The sequence below is a fragment of the Semicossyphus pulcher genome, unplaced genomic scaffold (genome assembly GCF_022749685.1).
Source record: "Semicossyphus pulcher isolate SPU_LCO1_2020_fin unplaced genomic scaffold, fSemPul1.0.p SCAF_21, whole genome shotgun sequence".
Lineage (NCBI taxonomy): Eukaryota > Metazoa > Chordata > Actinopteri > Labriformes > Labridae > Semicossyphus > Semicossyphus pulcher.
The window spans coordinates 17207698-17224912 of NW_027211695.1; the positions used below are offsets into that span (position 1 = coordinate 17207698).

The window sequence follows — 17215 nt, forward strand, 5'->3', positions numbered from 1 at the left end:
TGTAGGGGACAAAATCAGCAAAGAGATAAGAGGCTTTGTCCACAGGGGGCGCCAAACTCAACACAAACCAAAAGTTCCTCACAGAAGCTTTAAACCACAGAGGACAGATGTGGTGCAGAGTCAGTGCTGATGTAGGCTTTGTATGAAGATTCAGTCACATTTAACAGTCATGGGAAATTAATCAGGCAACAATGTGATTGTAATTTATCAAATTAAACAGCAGACACTCTCTGGTTCAGCTTTTAAATCACTGTTAATGAAATATGTTTTAGGATTGAGACAAAGAAAAGTGTTTTTGTCTCTAGGAAACAGGATTTTTTTTCCTGCCATTTTAGAGCAAACTATACATTTTAAAATAAAGCCAATCCTAAGCAGCAGCTCTGCATCCAAGTTGCGTTCACAGCGTTTACATAGCTGTAAATTAAATATATTTTTGGATTTAGACAAAAAAAATTAAGGCATTATTTTTGTCTCTGGGATATATGAAACTATGATTAATAAAAAAAGGCACATCCCAAATCAAAACCCTGCATCCAAGTTGCGTTCAAAGCCTTTACATTGCTGTAGATGCAATATATTTTTGGATTAAGACCGACAATATTTAAAGGCATTATTTACAGGGTAAACTATAAATTAAAAAATAAATCCACATCTCAAGTAAATGACAGAAAGAAATCCTTGGTTCAAACACTGCATCCAAGTTTACATCGCTGTAAATTCAATATATTTTTGGATTTAGACAAAATAAAATAAATAAAGGCATTATTTTGGTCTCTGGGAAATATAAAACCATGAATTAAAAATAAAGCTAAATCCCAAATCAAAACCCTGCATCCAAGTTGCGTTCAAAGCCTTTACATTGCTGTAAATTAAATATATTTTTGGATTAAGACCGACAATATTTAAAGGCATTATTTTTGTTTCTCTGAAATAAGGACATTTTCTCCTTTGTTGACATTTTATATTCTAAATAATTAATCAAACAAATATATACACATCTCCAATCAATAACATAAACAATTCTGGCGCTGCATTCAAGTTGCGTTCACAGCCTGCGGACACAAATGGGAATGGACAACGACCAAACCTTTAGGGGAGGGGGATTCAATAAGCTTATTCAGGCATGAACAGGACAAGACAGATGTTCAATTTGGAGGAGAAATCAATGTAAATCCTGCTACACAGTCATATGGTCGGTAACGTGCACACATTGTCCCAAATATTGACGTCTGCATCAAGAGGAAAAAAAGAGGGTAGTTATTATACATCGATCAACATGTGATTTACAACAGGAGAAGACAAAAGGTTGGAGCTGATAATGGCGACATAAGCAGCCAGTGACCTGTGATGTATGGCTCTAAAGTTGGCTGGAACTGTTTAAACTCCATGTTGGAAAACAGCTGAGCACACACTCCTTAAAGACTCCCCCCTGCCCTTTCACTCTGCATGCAATCTGACTCCTTCAAATGTCTCTTGCTCAAGTCACTCACACCACCTTATGGACTTTAGATGAACACACCAATGCAGGGGCGATATATTTCAGTGTTAATGTGACTAACGGCAGCACGGATCCCCTCTATATGTCCTGAGTTAGCCCGGTGGAGGCTGAACTAGAAGTAAACATACATTGTGCCCCTTTTATAGAAGGAATTTAGGGGGATTTTTCTGTCATCCTGGAATGTTTAATGCGTATGCTGCTACTACTCCCACCTGGAGAGGCCGAAGCCAGTTTGATCCATCAGTTTGAGCGTTTCTGTTGCCTTTTTAACACATTTTTATTGATTGTTTTCTAATGTTGAAAGATACAACAACTAGTCTTCTTGACAATCTAAATGCTAGACTACGCGTGTGTTTATTTTCCTCCTAAACCTACAAATGCAGCTACATGTCAGTATGTTATTTATAATAAATCACTGAGAGGAATCACTGAGTTTCTGTTAGCAGTGTTATGTCCCTCTACTACTATTTTTTTCAGGAGCTTTGCATAATTGATTCAACACTTTCAGAGCAAACTGAAGTGCATTAATCGCAGCCACTACATATTACGAGCGCATCATTTGCGACAGCGATGAGACAGCTGTGTCAGAGGCGACAGGAAATACAAATACATGACGGTTTAAACGGACAGCCGGCTAATCGGGGGTGACTTTTAAAAAGTCTGGCTGTTTTAATCTCTTTCAGTGCTTTTTAAAATCCTCAGAGGACACTAAGTGCACCTGCAAGGGGGAGTTGATTTTATCAGGAAAGAAAATTACAAGAAAATAAGGCAATTTTTCTTCAGTGCTTCGTCGTCCTCGCTTCACTGTTCTCAGCGTTTCCACTCGAGGTTCCACAGACATGTTTGGTGTTTAAGCTTCAGAGGTGTGCTGCCGGTGTCTCTGCGTTGACCTTGCTTCGGCCTTTCCCAGCGATCGGCCGGTCTCTCTCCTCCCACAGCGAGACCCCGTCACAGGCGCAGATCTGTTTGGGGTTTTGGAAGAGACCCGCCGACCGGGCGATGATCCCACAGGCCAGCCTGCGGAGGAGAGAGGAGGAGACGGAGATCAGCTGCAGAGCTCCAGTTTAGTTACGAGCGCTCATTTAATGATTAACTAAATTTAATTAAGTCTCAAGCTTGGATCTATAGTATGAGACACCAACGCAAACTCAGGGTCCATTTAGAGAAACACAACAATTGATTACAATCAATACATCTATGTCCCAACTGCTCTTCCCGACACAGAGCTCCATCCATCAGCCAGAAATGATATTTTTAACCTTTTTAAACACGTTTTGCTTTAAATCAATCTTTGTTAAGTGTTTTATGATGATCTGGAGGACAGCTACAAGCCAAAAATTAAATCCATCCATCCATTCATTATCTTTCGCTTATCCGGGGCCGGGTCGCGGTGGCAGCGGGCTAAGCAAGGTGACTCAGGCGTCCCTCTCCCCAGTAAAGTTTTCCAGCTCCTCCTGGGAGATCCCGAGGCGTTCCCAGGCCACACTGGATATATAATCCCTCCAGCGAGCTCTGAGACCACCATGGGCCTCCCAGTTGGACGTGCCCGGAAAACCTCCAAAGGGAGGCTCCCAGGAGGCATCCTAACCAGATGCCCGAACCACCTCAACGGGCTTCCTTCGTGTGAAGGAGTAGCGACTCCGCTCCGAGCCTCAGCTCCTTACTCGATCTCTAAGGCTGAGCTCAGACACCCTTCGGAGGACACTCATTTTGGCCGCTTGTATCTGCGACCTTATTCTTTCGAAAACGAAACGGGTCTGAAAAGAAAAACATAATACTGTACGTGTTCCTGGCATTTTAAACCTCCGCTGATGTTATCTCTTCTTCATACACCTTGAAAGTAGGTCACATTGAAGCAGAAATCCCTGCCCTGCTTCTAGGGAAACTTTTAACACTATATTGACGAGAAGTTTAAGTGCTCCCAAAAAATGGAAATTATCTTCTATAGGTGCGTTTCGACAGCAGGAACCAGGGTCTAAATTTAGTTCCGGGTAACTGATTTACCCCCTGAAAAGCAGTACTTTCCAAATGTCCAGGAACTTTCAGGGCGGGGCCTGCGGTGCTGATCGTCTCTGATTGGTCGCAGCGTTTTATTTCAACCCCCATGTTTAAAAGAGTGCAGCTGCAAGCTCACTGTTTTCATCATGCTTGGAGATGGAGTCGGTGAAGAAAGCCTACGACAGATGGGCCGACGACGAGGTGCAGGACAACGGGTCAAACTATCCTCTGATGAAGATCAATATATGAAATCAAAAGCTCAACAACAGCTGCTAAACTGACCTTGAGATGACACTTTTTAAATGTTGTCAAAATGAGCGATACTTCTCGATACCACGTTTTAAAACGACACCATCTCTGAAGTTTAAAAAACAGTCTACAGTCAGATTTTCAACCCAAAGCTGCCATGAGCATCCAGCTGTGGTCGAGCGAGATTGACAGGAAGTGAAAAGAGCGAGCGCCGATCATGTAAACAAAGCATTTAAACAACAAACTAACAAGCCTACACCTCCGTACGACCCCACAGGAAGGTACAGGGTTTAGCTTTTATAGGTCGAAGTTGACTGTGTGTCCGTCTGCTCCGCCCTCAATCACACCTGGAGCTCTTTACAGAAACAAGGCAGCGGACTGTTCTCATTCACAGAACGACAAATGAAGACGTTTTGTGACGTCCCTTTCACGTCTCATAAAGATGTTATACAGTTGCAGACAGCTTCAACCACCTCCTCTGACCCACCTCTCCCCAGAGTTTCCGGTCCGTCTGGACAGAGGATGATTCCCTCGACCCAGGTCGTCCTCGCCTGCATCCACCACCAGCGATCGGCCAATCACGTCCCACACCTGCAGGTCGCCAATAAAGACATTTTGATTCGTGACGTATTTGCTTCTGAAAACTTTATAAAGCTCCGTTTTACCTTCAGCTGACTGTCCTCTAGTCTGAATGAGGCCCTGCCGTCCGGTCCAGCGACAATGTTTCCCAGATCACCTACATGCTGAACGACGACACACAACACACAGTGAGTGAATCGCACTGAAGCACACGATGAAAGCCACTGTCTCAGACTTTTAACACACTTAATTAAAAGTTAATCTCCTGGAGCAGAACGGCTCAGAATAACTCCTGAGGGACACATCGAGAGAGGGGAGTCACATCGAGAGAGGGGAGTCGCATCTCACTTTGACTTGTGTTAAAGTTTAACTAAACCTCGGGAGTGATTCTGTCAGAGTTTTTAATAACAGGATTCATGATTTACTTTATGTTCTGCTCCCTGGTGCTCTTACATCTTAACGTCCTGACAAGTAGAGTCCAAATATTGTGAAAATTAACGAGGAAATGTAGATTTTTCTATAAGACTGTACCCTCTCAGAGTCCCCGGGGCCGCCGTGGTTTCTTCCAAAGGGGTTAAAGTGCTCCCCACAACTGTAAGACAGAAGACACGTAAGACAGATGGTTATATTGATGGTGCTGTTTCTGTCACTTCAAATAAAATGACACGATCAGGTGTAATCTTGCAAACGAGTACTCTCTAAATAAATCAGAATCAGTTACAAAAGATCTGATCGATAATCGTTTTGTAGTCCTTTCTTGTCCTACATTTTAAAGCAGTAAGTTCCCCGTGTCATGCAGGCCTAGAATTGTTATTTACAAAGCCATAATGCTCGTTGCTTCCTGTGTTTTAAAAATAATCTCCATGGCAACCTTGCGAATTCAGCGATGATGTCATAGGAACCGCACGCAGCCGGCTGTAGCTAAAGAATCCTCGAGAAACCACGGCTGATAGGCGCGAAAAAAGCTTCGCATGGCAACACTGGGAGTCGTCCAGCTGCTCCAGAAGCTAGAGCGCATCGTGGGAGCGGCTAGTCGCCACATGTTCACCACAGCGCCCTGTCGATGCAGGCTCTAAAGCAGGATCAGACGGCCCTCCCAAAGCACACAGCCTTCTCCAGTGTTGTAAAACCAGCTGGAACCCCGTTTATGACGTGGTTGTACGCCTTGTTGAACGGAGGTGGGCAATCGCTGCTGTCCTCTCTGACCGCTCTGTCACCAGCCAGAGCAACGCGCGCATTGGAGCTCTGGGATGAATGCTGGAGGGATACAGAGGAAGTCACCCAGTGCTTAAGTCCCTGCAGGTGGCAACACCTGCCAATGTGGTGAGCAGACAGTCTCCCTTTCCATTGCTGATTAAGCCGCACACCAGCAGGTAAGCAATGGAAAGGGAGACTGGACCGCAAACAAACACAGACAATGACAGAAATGAGTCCAACACTAGGATTCTGTATTTTAAAATAGTGTAAATACATATACTGCTGAAACCACACACACAGCTAAGAACCTATTATCTCCTGTGGTCCTACCTGAGGCAGTCCTGTGTGAGGTCCCCCAGTGTGTGGACATGGAGGCCGTGTGGTCCAGGCTCCAGCCCATCAACGGTCCCGTCAATCAAACATCGCTCCTCTGACAGCTGCAGGAAACGCACCACGCCCACGATGTTCCCCACGCCGGCCATCATGGCCACCGCTGAGCCCAGGTCTGTCATAAAGAGATATAAAACACAAACATCTTAAACAATGTGAACTGTCCTTACGTCCTTCACACACATGGTGTTTTGATGACACAGCAGTTTTTACAGATGTGTCTGGAGTGACTGCCTGATGTCAGATTAAGTTTCTCAGCACACATCTGATTTTATCTGAAGGAAACAGAGAGGCAGACTGTAACAAATCTTTTTATATCATTGAGAATACAGACTACAGTCCTTGTCTGAAATCTAACGCAGTGAAAATCCTCATTAAGCAGCTGTGTTTGACAGATTAGCTGTGCTACACATGTTCACCCATGATTTGCTGTGAGTGTGGGACGCACATGTGGGTTATCTGAGGGAGTTTTGGACTTCCTGTGATGGCCCCTTCGACTTAAAGGGCCAGTTCATGATTTTCAACCTCAGTCGTATCACGCAATTATGGTAGAAAAAACTGCAATCTGGCTCTGTGCCTTTGGAGGACACTATCTGCTTCTCCAATGGGCCCTGGAAAAGCTCCACCAGATGGCGCGTTTTACATCAGGGACGTCATGTCTCGTTCAAAATCGTCAGGTTTGAAATTTAGACTGCAGACGTGAAGATTTTTTAGACGATCCACCGGTATATTCTCGTCGTATTTCGGATTCGGTCCCGCTCTGACTCATCTGACTCGCCGTTCTTTCAGAGGGAGGGGCGCAATGCATGCTGGGTGTTGTAGGAATGTAGAATGGGAGAAACCACGAGCTGCTTGTACGCCTTTCTCCACAGCTATGGCGCCAATTTAAAATATGATTGCTTCTAACAGTGGCTGACAGTGGCTTTTTCCTGCTCCTTTAAAAACAAGGTTCATACACAATCTGCTGTATGAACATCATATATGCAGACACTGGGGTACAAAAGCAAATGCTGGCTCATTTGCTGCCCACATAGACTGACCTGGATCTTGATTAGGTAGAAAAGTTTTTATTTGCATTTACCCTAATAACAACTCAGGTAAGGACTTATTTTAGCAGTTTCCAATTCTTTAAATGTACTTTGACGAAACTAGGAGGAGTAAAGGAGGAGCTTAGAGAATGGAAACACCGGTGTATCCTCTGCTTAAGTTTTTAATGTAAGTAGCGTGACGTACAAATGCTGCACCTTCACTTGCACAAATTCAAGTTGCTTAAGACTGACGCTACAGAGCTTTGGCCTCTCAAGCATCTGTCTCCATCATGCTGAGTGGGAAGTCAAAAGGGAGAGACGCCAATGGGGGAAGCAGGGAGACACATGAAATAATAATAAGCAACCAACCTCAAGGATAACTGTTATGGGCATATCGACATGGTACCTTTAAGACGGCAGACATTCAAGGCTAAAACACTGTTAAATAAATTCACACAAAAATATCTGAGGTATTTTTGATACTTGTTTCCCACCTCGCTCTGATCCTCCGATGCCTTTCAGCACGGCCCGGCGTCCGGTGCTTTCTATCAGAGCCTGAACCTCCGCGCTGGTCAGAGCAGATTCCACTAACACCTCCATCTTACCGACGTCGATGCTGACAGACTGCACTCCTGCAGAACACCAACGAAAGGTATCATGTGATAAGAACACAAACAGACACACGTCAGAAACACAAACAGTACGGGAGACTTTTTAATCATCATTTATAAGTCATCTGTTTCTAAGAATTCTAGCAGTTTCTAGCAGGGAACAATGAAATGTTAACAAGTTATCAGAGGTAGGAGAGACAACATAATGACACAGGTGATCTATCAAGTTATTGCTGACATTTTCCATCGCTCTTTCTGTTTATTTAGTCTTTATAAATATTAAGTTTTACACAACTTTGAGTTTGACACAAAATGATTAAGTTCCTTCTGAGCTGCTCTGTTTAAACCAAATCAAAAATTCCTCCGTCATTTATTTAATGCGAGAGACATTATTCTTCATATCCTGCATGTAGTCCATGCGTGGCGTGGAAATGTTGTCTTGCGCTGTGCAGTGAATTTAAGACTCTTGGCTACACTAGCTTTGCGTTCAAGTGTACCAAGTATGTATTTAGCTGACAATTCGTGCCAAAAATTCATATTTCTTCGTAGAAAACTTCCTGGAAAGTAAATAAGAGCTTGTCATTACCTCTTGCTACATTCAGTTTAAGGAAAACCACTTTGAAGCGTCTTATAATATTTAATATTTTTGTGTTTTGTAAAATGTTTTTGCAGTTGACCTTCAGGGCCACCGTACTATACTGATTAACATCGAACAATATCTACACTGTGCACAAGAATGCTTGAATAATCGCCAGCCAAACACATGTGACAGACATGTGACGTTAACCGTGCAACTGCTAGAAATAAGACCGTTAAAAAGCTGCCAGTTACAGATGACAGCTCAAACAGTCAGCTTACAACGAACTGTTTCAGAGGATGTGTTTACCTCACAGTCCTGGTAAACCTTTAAAAGCTTTCTTACCTGTTTTCCCCTCCAGAGCAGCTCGGACTTTGTCTGCGCAGCTCTCACATGTCATCTGCACCGCAAACTCCAGCTGCAGAGAGCAGAAACTAACATGAAACACCTGTAGCTGAAACATGTATTGTCACATCTGTAACAGCAGCATGTAAACCGAGGCCGTTATTTTTAACTGCGCAACAACGTCACGCTTAAGTTAACCACGTTATCTGTTCAGACATCTCTGCAGTTATATCGCTACAGCAGCCGAATAAGGCATGTTTTTGTTTGGATAGTAATAATACAGGTAAAATGAGGTCGTAAGTAAAGCCGGAGACGAGTTTTAAACATGACAAATGTTGCTGTCAAACCTTTGTTGGTCTCTGCGAGTCCATTTTTGCAGCACACGTCGCTGCCTGTGTGATGAAAACTGAATTAAAGAGATAACTCCCCACTTTCCTAGAAACGGAAGCGAACCAGCTGTATCTGCTAACGGGCGCCGCCATGTTTGTGAGGTCACAGTGACGCTGGACGCACGTTACCGCCGCCAGGTGGCGACTAGCTGACACTGCAGTTTTTATTAAGTCGTGGAGAACACTACTGCCTTTCTCCTTTGTCAGTATCATGACAAATAAGAGCTTTAAACAACAATCTATTGTGCATTTTAATGTGGTAGTCCGTCAACTTGGTGCTTATTTTATTTACTTTACATACTGTTGTAATTTATAATTGTGCAGTTTATTTTATCAACTAATCATATCTTTCAGAGTGTATACAGAATATTTATCTGCAAAAAGGTTAAAGTTGCAAACAGTGGAAGTACTCAAATATAATATACTAACCTTCTAACTCCTTAAAGCTGTAGTTAACCATGCTAATAATGCAACAGTGGTATTCAAATTTGTTTCTATCCAATGACAGTTAAGTATCTCCTAAATGTAAAATAGGTACATCAACTTTATATTAGATATTTAGGTAGTCTAAATAGTTTTAAGGCTTTAATGAAGAATAAAACATAAGTTATTAAAAGTGAGTAATTCTCAGAGATAGAAGAAATATTAAGTACCTTTTTAATAAGTATCAATACAACACCAAGGCTGCACGGTGGTGCAGTGGTTAGTCGCCTCACAGCTAGAAAGGTCCTAGCTCTAATCCCAGTAAAGAGATGGGACGCCTTTCTATGTGGAGTTTGCATGTTCTCCCCGCCCGGGTACTCCGGCTTCCTCCCACAGTCCAATGACATGCTCGTTAGGTTCATTGGTGACTCTAATATAAAGGTATAAAGGTGTGAGTGTGTGGGTGACAGCCCTGTGATTGACTGGCGATCAGTCCAGAGTGTACCCCGCTGGGATAGGCTCCAGCCCCCCTGCCACCCTGAACAGGATAAGGGTTATAGCTAAGTGATGGATGGATGGTTACCTTCCACAACTGCAGGATTGCAGACAGGTGATATAAATACATTTATATCATGCTATTTGTCATTTTATATCATTACATTATTATATATTGTCATATGCTGCAAAAAAACGACTCATGCATGAGTTAAAGCAAGCAGACAGGAATGTATTTCAGATAAATTCACCGAAAGAAAAACCTGAAAAACAAAAAAGGCACTTTATAATTCATCATCTTACTCTTTGTGTCAAACACAGCTCATGTCTCAAATGCATGAAAGCTGATTTATAGTGAAAACAATGGCCGTCTTTACGTTGGAGAACAGCCTTATATGGGAGAATGATGTAAAGAAGAAGGATGTGTATGTTGCAATGACACTGCAGTTGTATGTACATGTGGAGGAGAGCAGAAGCAGCATGAGGTGGTTCAGTATCAGGGTCAGGCTGCAGGAGGAGGAAGAAGATTGCAGCGTGTATATAAACCAAGACAAAGGCTGTAGGAGGCTGTAATGATGATTGCTTCCTCCAATTCATTTTCATAATGTGTATAGATTATTGCTGCAAAGTCGATCTGCAGATTAAAGCGCTCGGTATGAGACCACCACTAAGCTGTGTGAGTCTATACGTGCCTCATCATTTCATTTCGTTATAAGCCACAGGAGGAAGCAGATGACCGGGATGTGGCGTCAGAATCTGGGTCGCAAAAGTCTAAAATAAAAAGCTCCTGAATCGAAAAACTCCTCCGACTAAATTTGGGATGATAAGTATAGAGAGTGACACATTTTCACCGCCGTGCACATGCTCTGATCCTGAAACAGAGCCGCTGTTACGTCCAAACAACACCGAAAGGCCGATGTTTTACACAGAAGGAAGCAGAGTGGCAGAACACAGCTCCTTCTGTGTCTGCCGCCTCATTGGCTTTGACCTTTGACCCCGTGCTCGGTAATACGACCACAGGCTTTAAGAGGGCTGAGCCAGTGTGCGCCAGGCCTCGAAACACATAAGTTCAGGCTTTTGTGTGTGTGTTCCTGTGCGAGCGTGCGCGTGTTTGTCCGTCTCGCACACAGCAGCGGTTAATTTATTCGGTACATGGGAAACTGTCTCAAATCTTTGGCCTCACGTTGATCCGCGGCGCTGAGCTCGGCGTTCAAAGGAGAGGAGGGTGACACCTGAGCCCGGGGGGGAGGGGGAGGGGGTTCATTAACACACACTGTACACACACACACACACAATGTATACGCACAGAAACACACATCAGAGCTGGGAAGCAGAGAGGAACCACTCTGAATCACGTCACGCGAACACGTCCACGGCAAATTCAGAGAAGAAGAACGGATGAAGAGAGGAGGGAAGGAGTGATGGAAGGAAAAGAAAAGAAGAGAAAAGGTTAACAAAGAGTAGTGTGTATGTGTGTGTGTGAGTGTGTGTGTGTGTGCTGACAGGAAGTGTTGACAGCCCTTGTGGAACAGTAGAGGTTTTATCTGTACTAAATGAGGCACTATACCCACCCACCCTCCTCCTCCTCCTCCACCTCCTCCTCTTCCACATGGGCACTGACCTGGAGTCTGTTGTAGTTTCTCGTTAAAAACTCAAACTTAAAAAAGAAGGTGAAGCAGATCTCGGTTCAGTGACCAAAGAGAGCAAAACTTTCTTTTTAAGAGTCTCTTAAACAACCAAATCCAATTACAAAGGAAGGTAAAACACGACCACAGCAAGAGAAAGTTATTCAGACAGTGTTCTGGTGGAAGAGCTGAGGGACTGCAAAGAATAAAAGGAGCTGCTCTAACGTTTGAGTTAACCCTTTGTGTAACCAGATTACCTACTTAGGAAGTTAATATAAGATAAATAGGTAAGATATGAAAAATAAATGGTCATTTATGGACAAAACCTCCATTATAAAACTTGATTGAAAATTATCTTATCGTGTCACATCGTGTTGTATCGTATCGTATCGTATCATATCGTATCGTATCGTATCGTGTTGTATCGTATCGTATTGTGTCGTATCGTATCATATCGTGTTGCATCGTATCATATCGTGTTGTATCGTATCGTATCGCGTTGTATCGTAACGTGTTGTATCGTATCATATCGCGTTGTATCGTATCGTATCGTATCGTGTTGTATCGTGTTGTATCGTATCGTATCATATCGTGTTGTATCGTGTTGTATCGTTTCGTATCGTGTTGTATCGTGTTGTATTGTATCATATCGTGTCGTATCATATCGTGTTGCATCGTGTTGTATCGTGTTGTATCGTATCATATCGTATCGTATCGTATCATATCGTGTTGCATCGTGTTGTATCGTATCGTATCATATCGTTTCGTATCATATCGTGTTGTATCGTATCGTATCACGTTGTATCGTATCACGTTGTATCGTATCACGTTGTATCGTATTGTGTTGTATCGTATCGTGTTGTATCGTATCGTATTGTGTTGTAGCTTATCGTATCGTGTTGTATCGTATCATATCGCATTGTATCGTATTGTGTTGTATCGTATCGTGTTGTATTGTATCATATCGTGTTGTTTCGTATCATATCGTGTTGTATCGTATCATATCGTATCGTGTTGTATCGTGTTGTTTCGTATCATATCGTGTTGTATCGTATCGTGTTGTATCGTATCATATCGTGTTGTATCGTATCATATCGTATCGTGTTGTATCGTGTTGTTTCGTATCATATCGTGTTGTATCGTATCGTGTTGTATCGTATCATATCGTGTTGTATCGTATCGTGTTGTATCGTATCATATCGTGTTGTATCGTGTTGTTGTATCGTATCATATCGTGTTGTATCGTATCATATCGTATCGTATCGTATCGTGTTGTTTCGTATCATATCGTGTTGTATCGTATCGTATTGCGTTGTATCGTATTGTGTTGTATCGTATCGTGTTGTATCGTGTTGCATCTTATCGTATCGTATCATATCGTGTTGTATCGTATCATATCGTGTTGTTGTATCGTATCATATCGTGTTGTATCGTATCATATCGTATCGTATCATATCGTGTTGTTTCGTATCATATCGTGTTGTATCGTATCGTATTGCGTTGTATCGTATTGTGTTGTATCGTATCGTGTTGTATCGTGTTGCATCTTATCGTATCGTGTTGTATCGTATCATATCACGTTGTATCGTATCGTATCATATCGTGTTGTATCGTATCATGTCGTATCGTATTGTGTCGTATCATATATCATGAAACCCTAATGTTAGCATTGCCCTGGTTTTACCGGCTCTTTTAAAATCTCCATTTTGTTCCTCACAGACCTTTTTCTGAAAAATCTGTTGTCTTGGGGGAAGGGGACAGGAAGAGATGAAATCATTCCATGTTTTAGGCCTCATTGCTGCAGCACTCCATTCTGAACAAATGTGGTCTGAATGAGAACACCTTTTTCTCCTGTTGAAACAGCACCAGATGCATTATTTGAGTAAATGTAGGACTTTTGTTATTGTCACTCCTGTTCCTTTGTTCAATGTATAATTGATTGCTTTGAAAGAGACAATGAACTGTGTGAAGGCCTTTGTCTCTGGTCCTCATATCTTGACTGGTTCGCCAATGCAAAAGGTGTCCAAACAGCCCTGTTAACCATGGTTTTTTTAACACTTTCAAGAACTGTTTTCTCCCTGCAGTCATTGAAGGTAACGGTGGGGGGTGTATAAGAATAATCAAACCAACTAGTATTAAATGCATGAGTGGTTTTCTGTCTCTACATTGATATATTTTAAGCACAGAATCTACACCAACATTACTTACCTGTGCGACAGTGCAGCTCGAACTGTGGGGCGTTCAGCTAGTTATCTTTTTAACACATAAAGTATAATGATAGGTGATCTAGGTGCTGCATGCATGAACAAACAGGTGTACTGGCTGTAATCATCCCTCCTGCTCGCTGTCTGAGAGAAACTTGCACAAGAAATGTTTTAAGGGATTTAAATTATCATCACAGTTTGTCTTTGGGTCCAACACAGGTATAATTCAAATGATTGGTTTTATTGACACAACAAGACAAGACATTAAACTTGTTTTTGCTTGCAAAAATCTGTCTGAAAATTCAGTTGGTCTGTTTTGCAGATTGTTTAGCTCAAATTTCAAAATAAAAGTATTTTTTAAAACACCAACAAAAAGGTTTTGTTGTATCAATTTTTTAGGTTTAAACTTTATTCTACCTTTAAATAAATTATTGTGGTTTCAAGCTTGTTGGCTGTGCAACTTTAAGTTCATCCAGGAGGTGTTTGAGGGGTTTTATAAACACATTTGTTGTGCATTTGATCTACGAAGATTGTAAAAACATAAAAAATGAACAAATATTATGTGTTAAGTATAATTAAAATGTGCAAATTGTAGGCTGAAAAAATGAAATTGAACACATATTTCTGTGCTTGAACCTGACACATAACAGACAGGGCAATAAAATTCAGTAATGCAAATACTTAAACAAAAAACATCGGTGTTCAGTTTTCCTCTCAACCCAACACGTGCAAATTTTTAATCCGAGCTTCATCGGCGATGCCGTCCACAAACTCACGATGCTGAATTATTCAGCTTCAAGAGGAGGAGGAGTAGTGGTGGAGGGGCCTGTTAGCGGTGTGAGGGACCCTGCAGAGGTCAAAGTAATGTCACGGCCAAGCCCAGCGCTCTCCATGTCTGCTGATTGCACCCTGACAGCTCAAATGGAAGGTGAAGCCAAGCGTGTCGGGGTGACGGCGTCTTCCCGGCCTCTTCCCCGGCCTCTTCCCGGCCTCCACCCCCGCACGCGTGTTTGTCAAAATGTACGGTGTGTGACTTTGTCCTGGTTTCACTTCTTTTACAATCTTTACAAAAGACGTGTCTGCAACTGGGAAAAAAAGGACATTTACTACAGATATTGAGGGAGGATTTTGGTCGACAGGAAGCTTTTAAATGTATCTTAAAATAAGAAAATTGTTCATGCAGATTATTATACGACTAAATACAGTTTAGGATGAGACACAATGTACCCTTGCCTGATTCCTGTGCAAAAAGTAAATGTGTGTAGAATAATTATGGAGTGTTATAGGGTGGGGAGGAGTTGCAGATTTATATGAGGAGACTCGTTTATAAGAGCAGGCAGGGACATATTTAGAGGTGATATCAGAAAGACAAATAGTTCATTTCTCAGAAACATCCGTCTCTGCGTTTTCCAATCAAATCAAAAAAACATTTCAAAACGCAGGAGAGGAAACAAAAGGAAGCGATCAATCAGAAAACAGCCTCTTAAGCAGATTCTGTCCACTCAGCACTGTGGTGTCATGCATTATTGCTGACCCACAAACAAGCCGAAAGCTATTAATTATAATGCCCGTGGTGTGTTTAACAAGCTATGGACAAACTCTACAGCTCATCACAGAGGGGATCAATAGGAAGAAGAAGACACCGCATCGCCTAATCAAAGTCTACTGTTCCCCCACGGAATAATGACCCATACGGAGGCGGCCACAATATGCTGCAACGTAATAACTTTTAATTATTACACCCCAGGGTCCAGGAGCCAGGATCCTGAGGCCTGTTGGACGCTAAACAAAATACAATATGCATTAATAATTAGCAGCATTTGTAGGGAGGAAAATAAAGTAAGTATCTTCTATGAGGCAACCGGTTACTCATCATCAGTCTCTACTGGAGCTGTGTTAAAGGGAAAAAACAACCATGAAGTACAATACAGACTTTAAAGACTTTGGCTTTTTAAGTAGCAGTTTATCGCTGTAGGAATAAAATACAGAAAGGCATAAAAATGGCTAAATTAATCCACTCTATACAGCATAGGGAATATTAATACCCAACCTAAGGGAATAAAATAGATCAGGTCAACTGCAGTATAAGCAGGCCCAGTTTGGGTCCTACTGTCATGAAGCTGGGTGTGGGCGTAAAAAAAAAGAACTAAAACAGGCCTTTAATAGTATTTTATGCCTTTTATGACGCAGTTTGCTGCTTAAAAACAGACCAGATACGAGGAAAGACATTGAAGATAATGTGCAAAAAAAGGTCTCAAGCGAGACGTGGAGTCGCACTGGTGTCTTAAACCCCTCAGCCACGAGGATACCCGTGCGAGAGACTAATGAAGGAGCACTTCAAAAAACCGCCCATCCAGTAAGTCTGGGAAATGACACGAAACATAAAACACCTTTACCCGGGCCACACTTTCAAACTCCATGCATGCTCCTAATAACAAGCCTGAGGCAACATGACCCTGATGACATCACCGAGGGTTGTCTTCTAAGCTTTAAAAAGCCCCCCGATGTGCTGTTGTTACATTGAAATGAAAAAAGGCTCAATTGGCCAAAAGAGGTGACTCGTCTGTCTGGAACAAAGCAGGAAGTTTGCTCCTGTTAAACAGTCTTAAAGTGTAACGTATCGTATCGTATCATAGCTTGTTGTATCATATCATTTCATATTGTACTGTATCATGTCATATCGTACTGTATTGTATCGTATCTTATCCTATTGTATCATATCATATCGTATCATATTGTATTATATTGTATCGCATCGTATTGTGTTGTATTGTATTGTATCGTGTTGTATTGTATCGTATCGTATTGTATCTTGTTGTATCGTACCGCGTTGTATCGTATTGTGTTGTATCGTGTCGTATCGTATTGTGTTGTATCGTGTCGTATCGTATTGTGTTTTATTGTATCGTATCGTATTGTATCTTGTTGTATCTTGTTGTATCGTACCGCGTTGTATCGTATTGTGTTGTATTGTATCGTATTGTATCTTGTTGTATCGTATCATATCACATTGTGTATCGTACCACGTTGTATCGTATTGCGTTGTATTGTATCGCGTTGTATTGTATCGCGCTGTATCGTATCGTGTTGTATCGTATCGCGCTGTATCGTATCGTGTTGTATCGTATCGCGTTGTATCGTATCGTGTTGTATCGTATCGTGTTGTATCGTATCGCACTGTGTTGTATCGTATTGTGTTGTATCGTATCGCGTTGTATCGTATCGTGTTGTATCGTATCGCGTTGTATCGTATCGTGTTGTATCGTATCGCGTTGTATCGTATCGTGTTGTATCGTATCGCACTGTGTTGTATCGTATTGTGTTGTATCGTATCGCACTGTGTTGTATCGTATTGTGTTGTATCGTATCGCACTGTGTTGTATCGTATTGTGTTGTATCGTATCGCACTGTGTTGTATCGTATTGTGTTGTATCGTATCGCACTGTGTTGTATCGTATTGTGTTGTATCGCATCGTATCGTATCGTGTTGTATCGTATCGTACCGCGTTGTATCGTATTGTGTTGTATCGTGTCGTATCGTATCGTGTTGTATCGTATTGTACCGCGTTGTATCGTATTGTGTTGTATCGTGTCGTATCATATTGTG

General features: G+C 42.0%; 1 protein-coding gene across 1 annotated transcript; it reads right to left on the reverse strand.

Moving 5' to 3' along the window:
• Window positions 1-598: 598 nt before the first annotated feature.
• On the reverse strand, window positions 599-8925 carry ccs (copper chaperone for superoxide dismutase). Its single transcript, XM_069672239.1, has 8 exons — window positions 8820-8925; window positions 8473-8545; window positions 7434-7571; window positions 5852-6026; window positions 4856-4916; window positions 4411-4488; window positions 4233-4336; window positions 599-2515 (listed from the first exon to the last, which is right to left on the reverse strand). The coding sequence occupies exons 1-8, from the start codon at window positions 8841-8843 to the stop codon at window positions 2356-2358; spliced, it is 813 nt and encodes a 270-aa protein (XP_069528340.1). The 5' UTR covers window positions 8844-8925; the 3' UTR covers window positions 599-2355.
• Between the last annotated feature and the right edge of the window lie 8290 nt (window positions 8926-17215).

What these genes read in the sequence shown, in the direction of transcription:
- ccs (XM_069672239.1), bottom strand. Translation starts at nt 8,843, where the DNA reads ATGGACTCGCAGAGACCAACAAAG. An exon ending in ACTCGCAGAGACCAACAAAG is followed by an intron (nt 8,546 to 8,819) that starts GTTTGACAGCAA and finishes TGCTCTCTGCAG; the next exon opens with CTGGAGTTTGCGGTGCAGAT. An exon ending in CATCGGAGGATCAGAGCGAG is followed by an intron (nt 6,027 to 7,433) that starts GTGGGAAACAAG and finishes TCTTTATGACAG; the next exon opens with ACCTGGGCTCAGCGGTGGCC.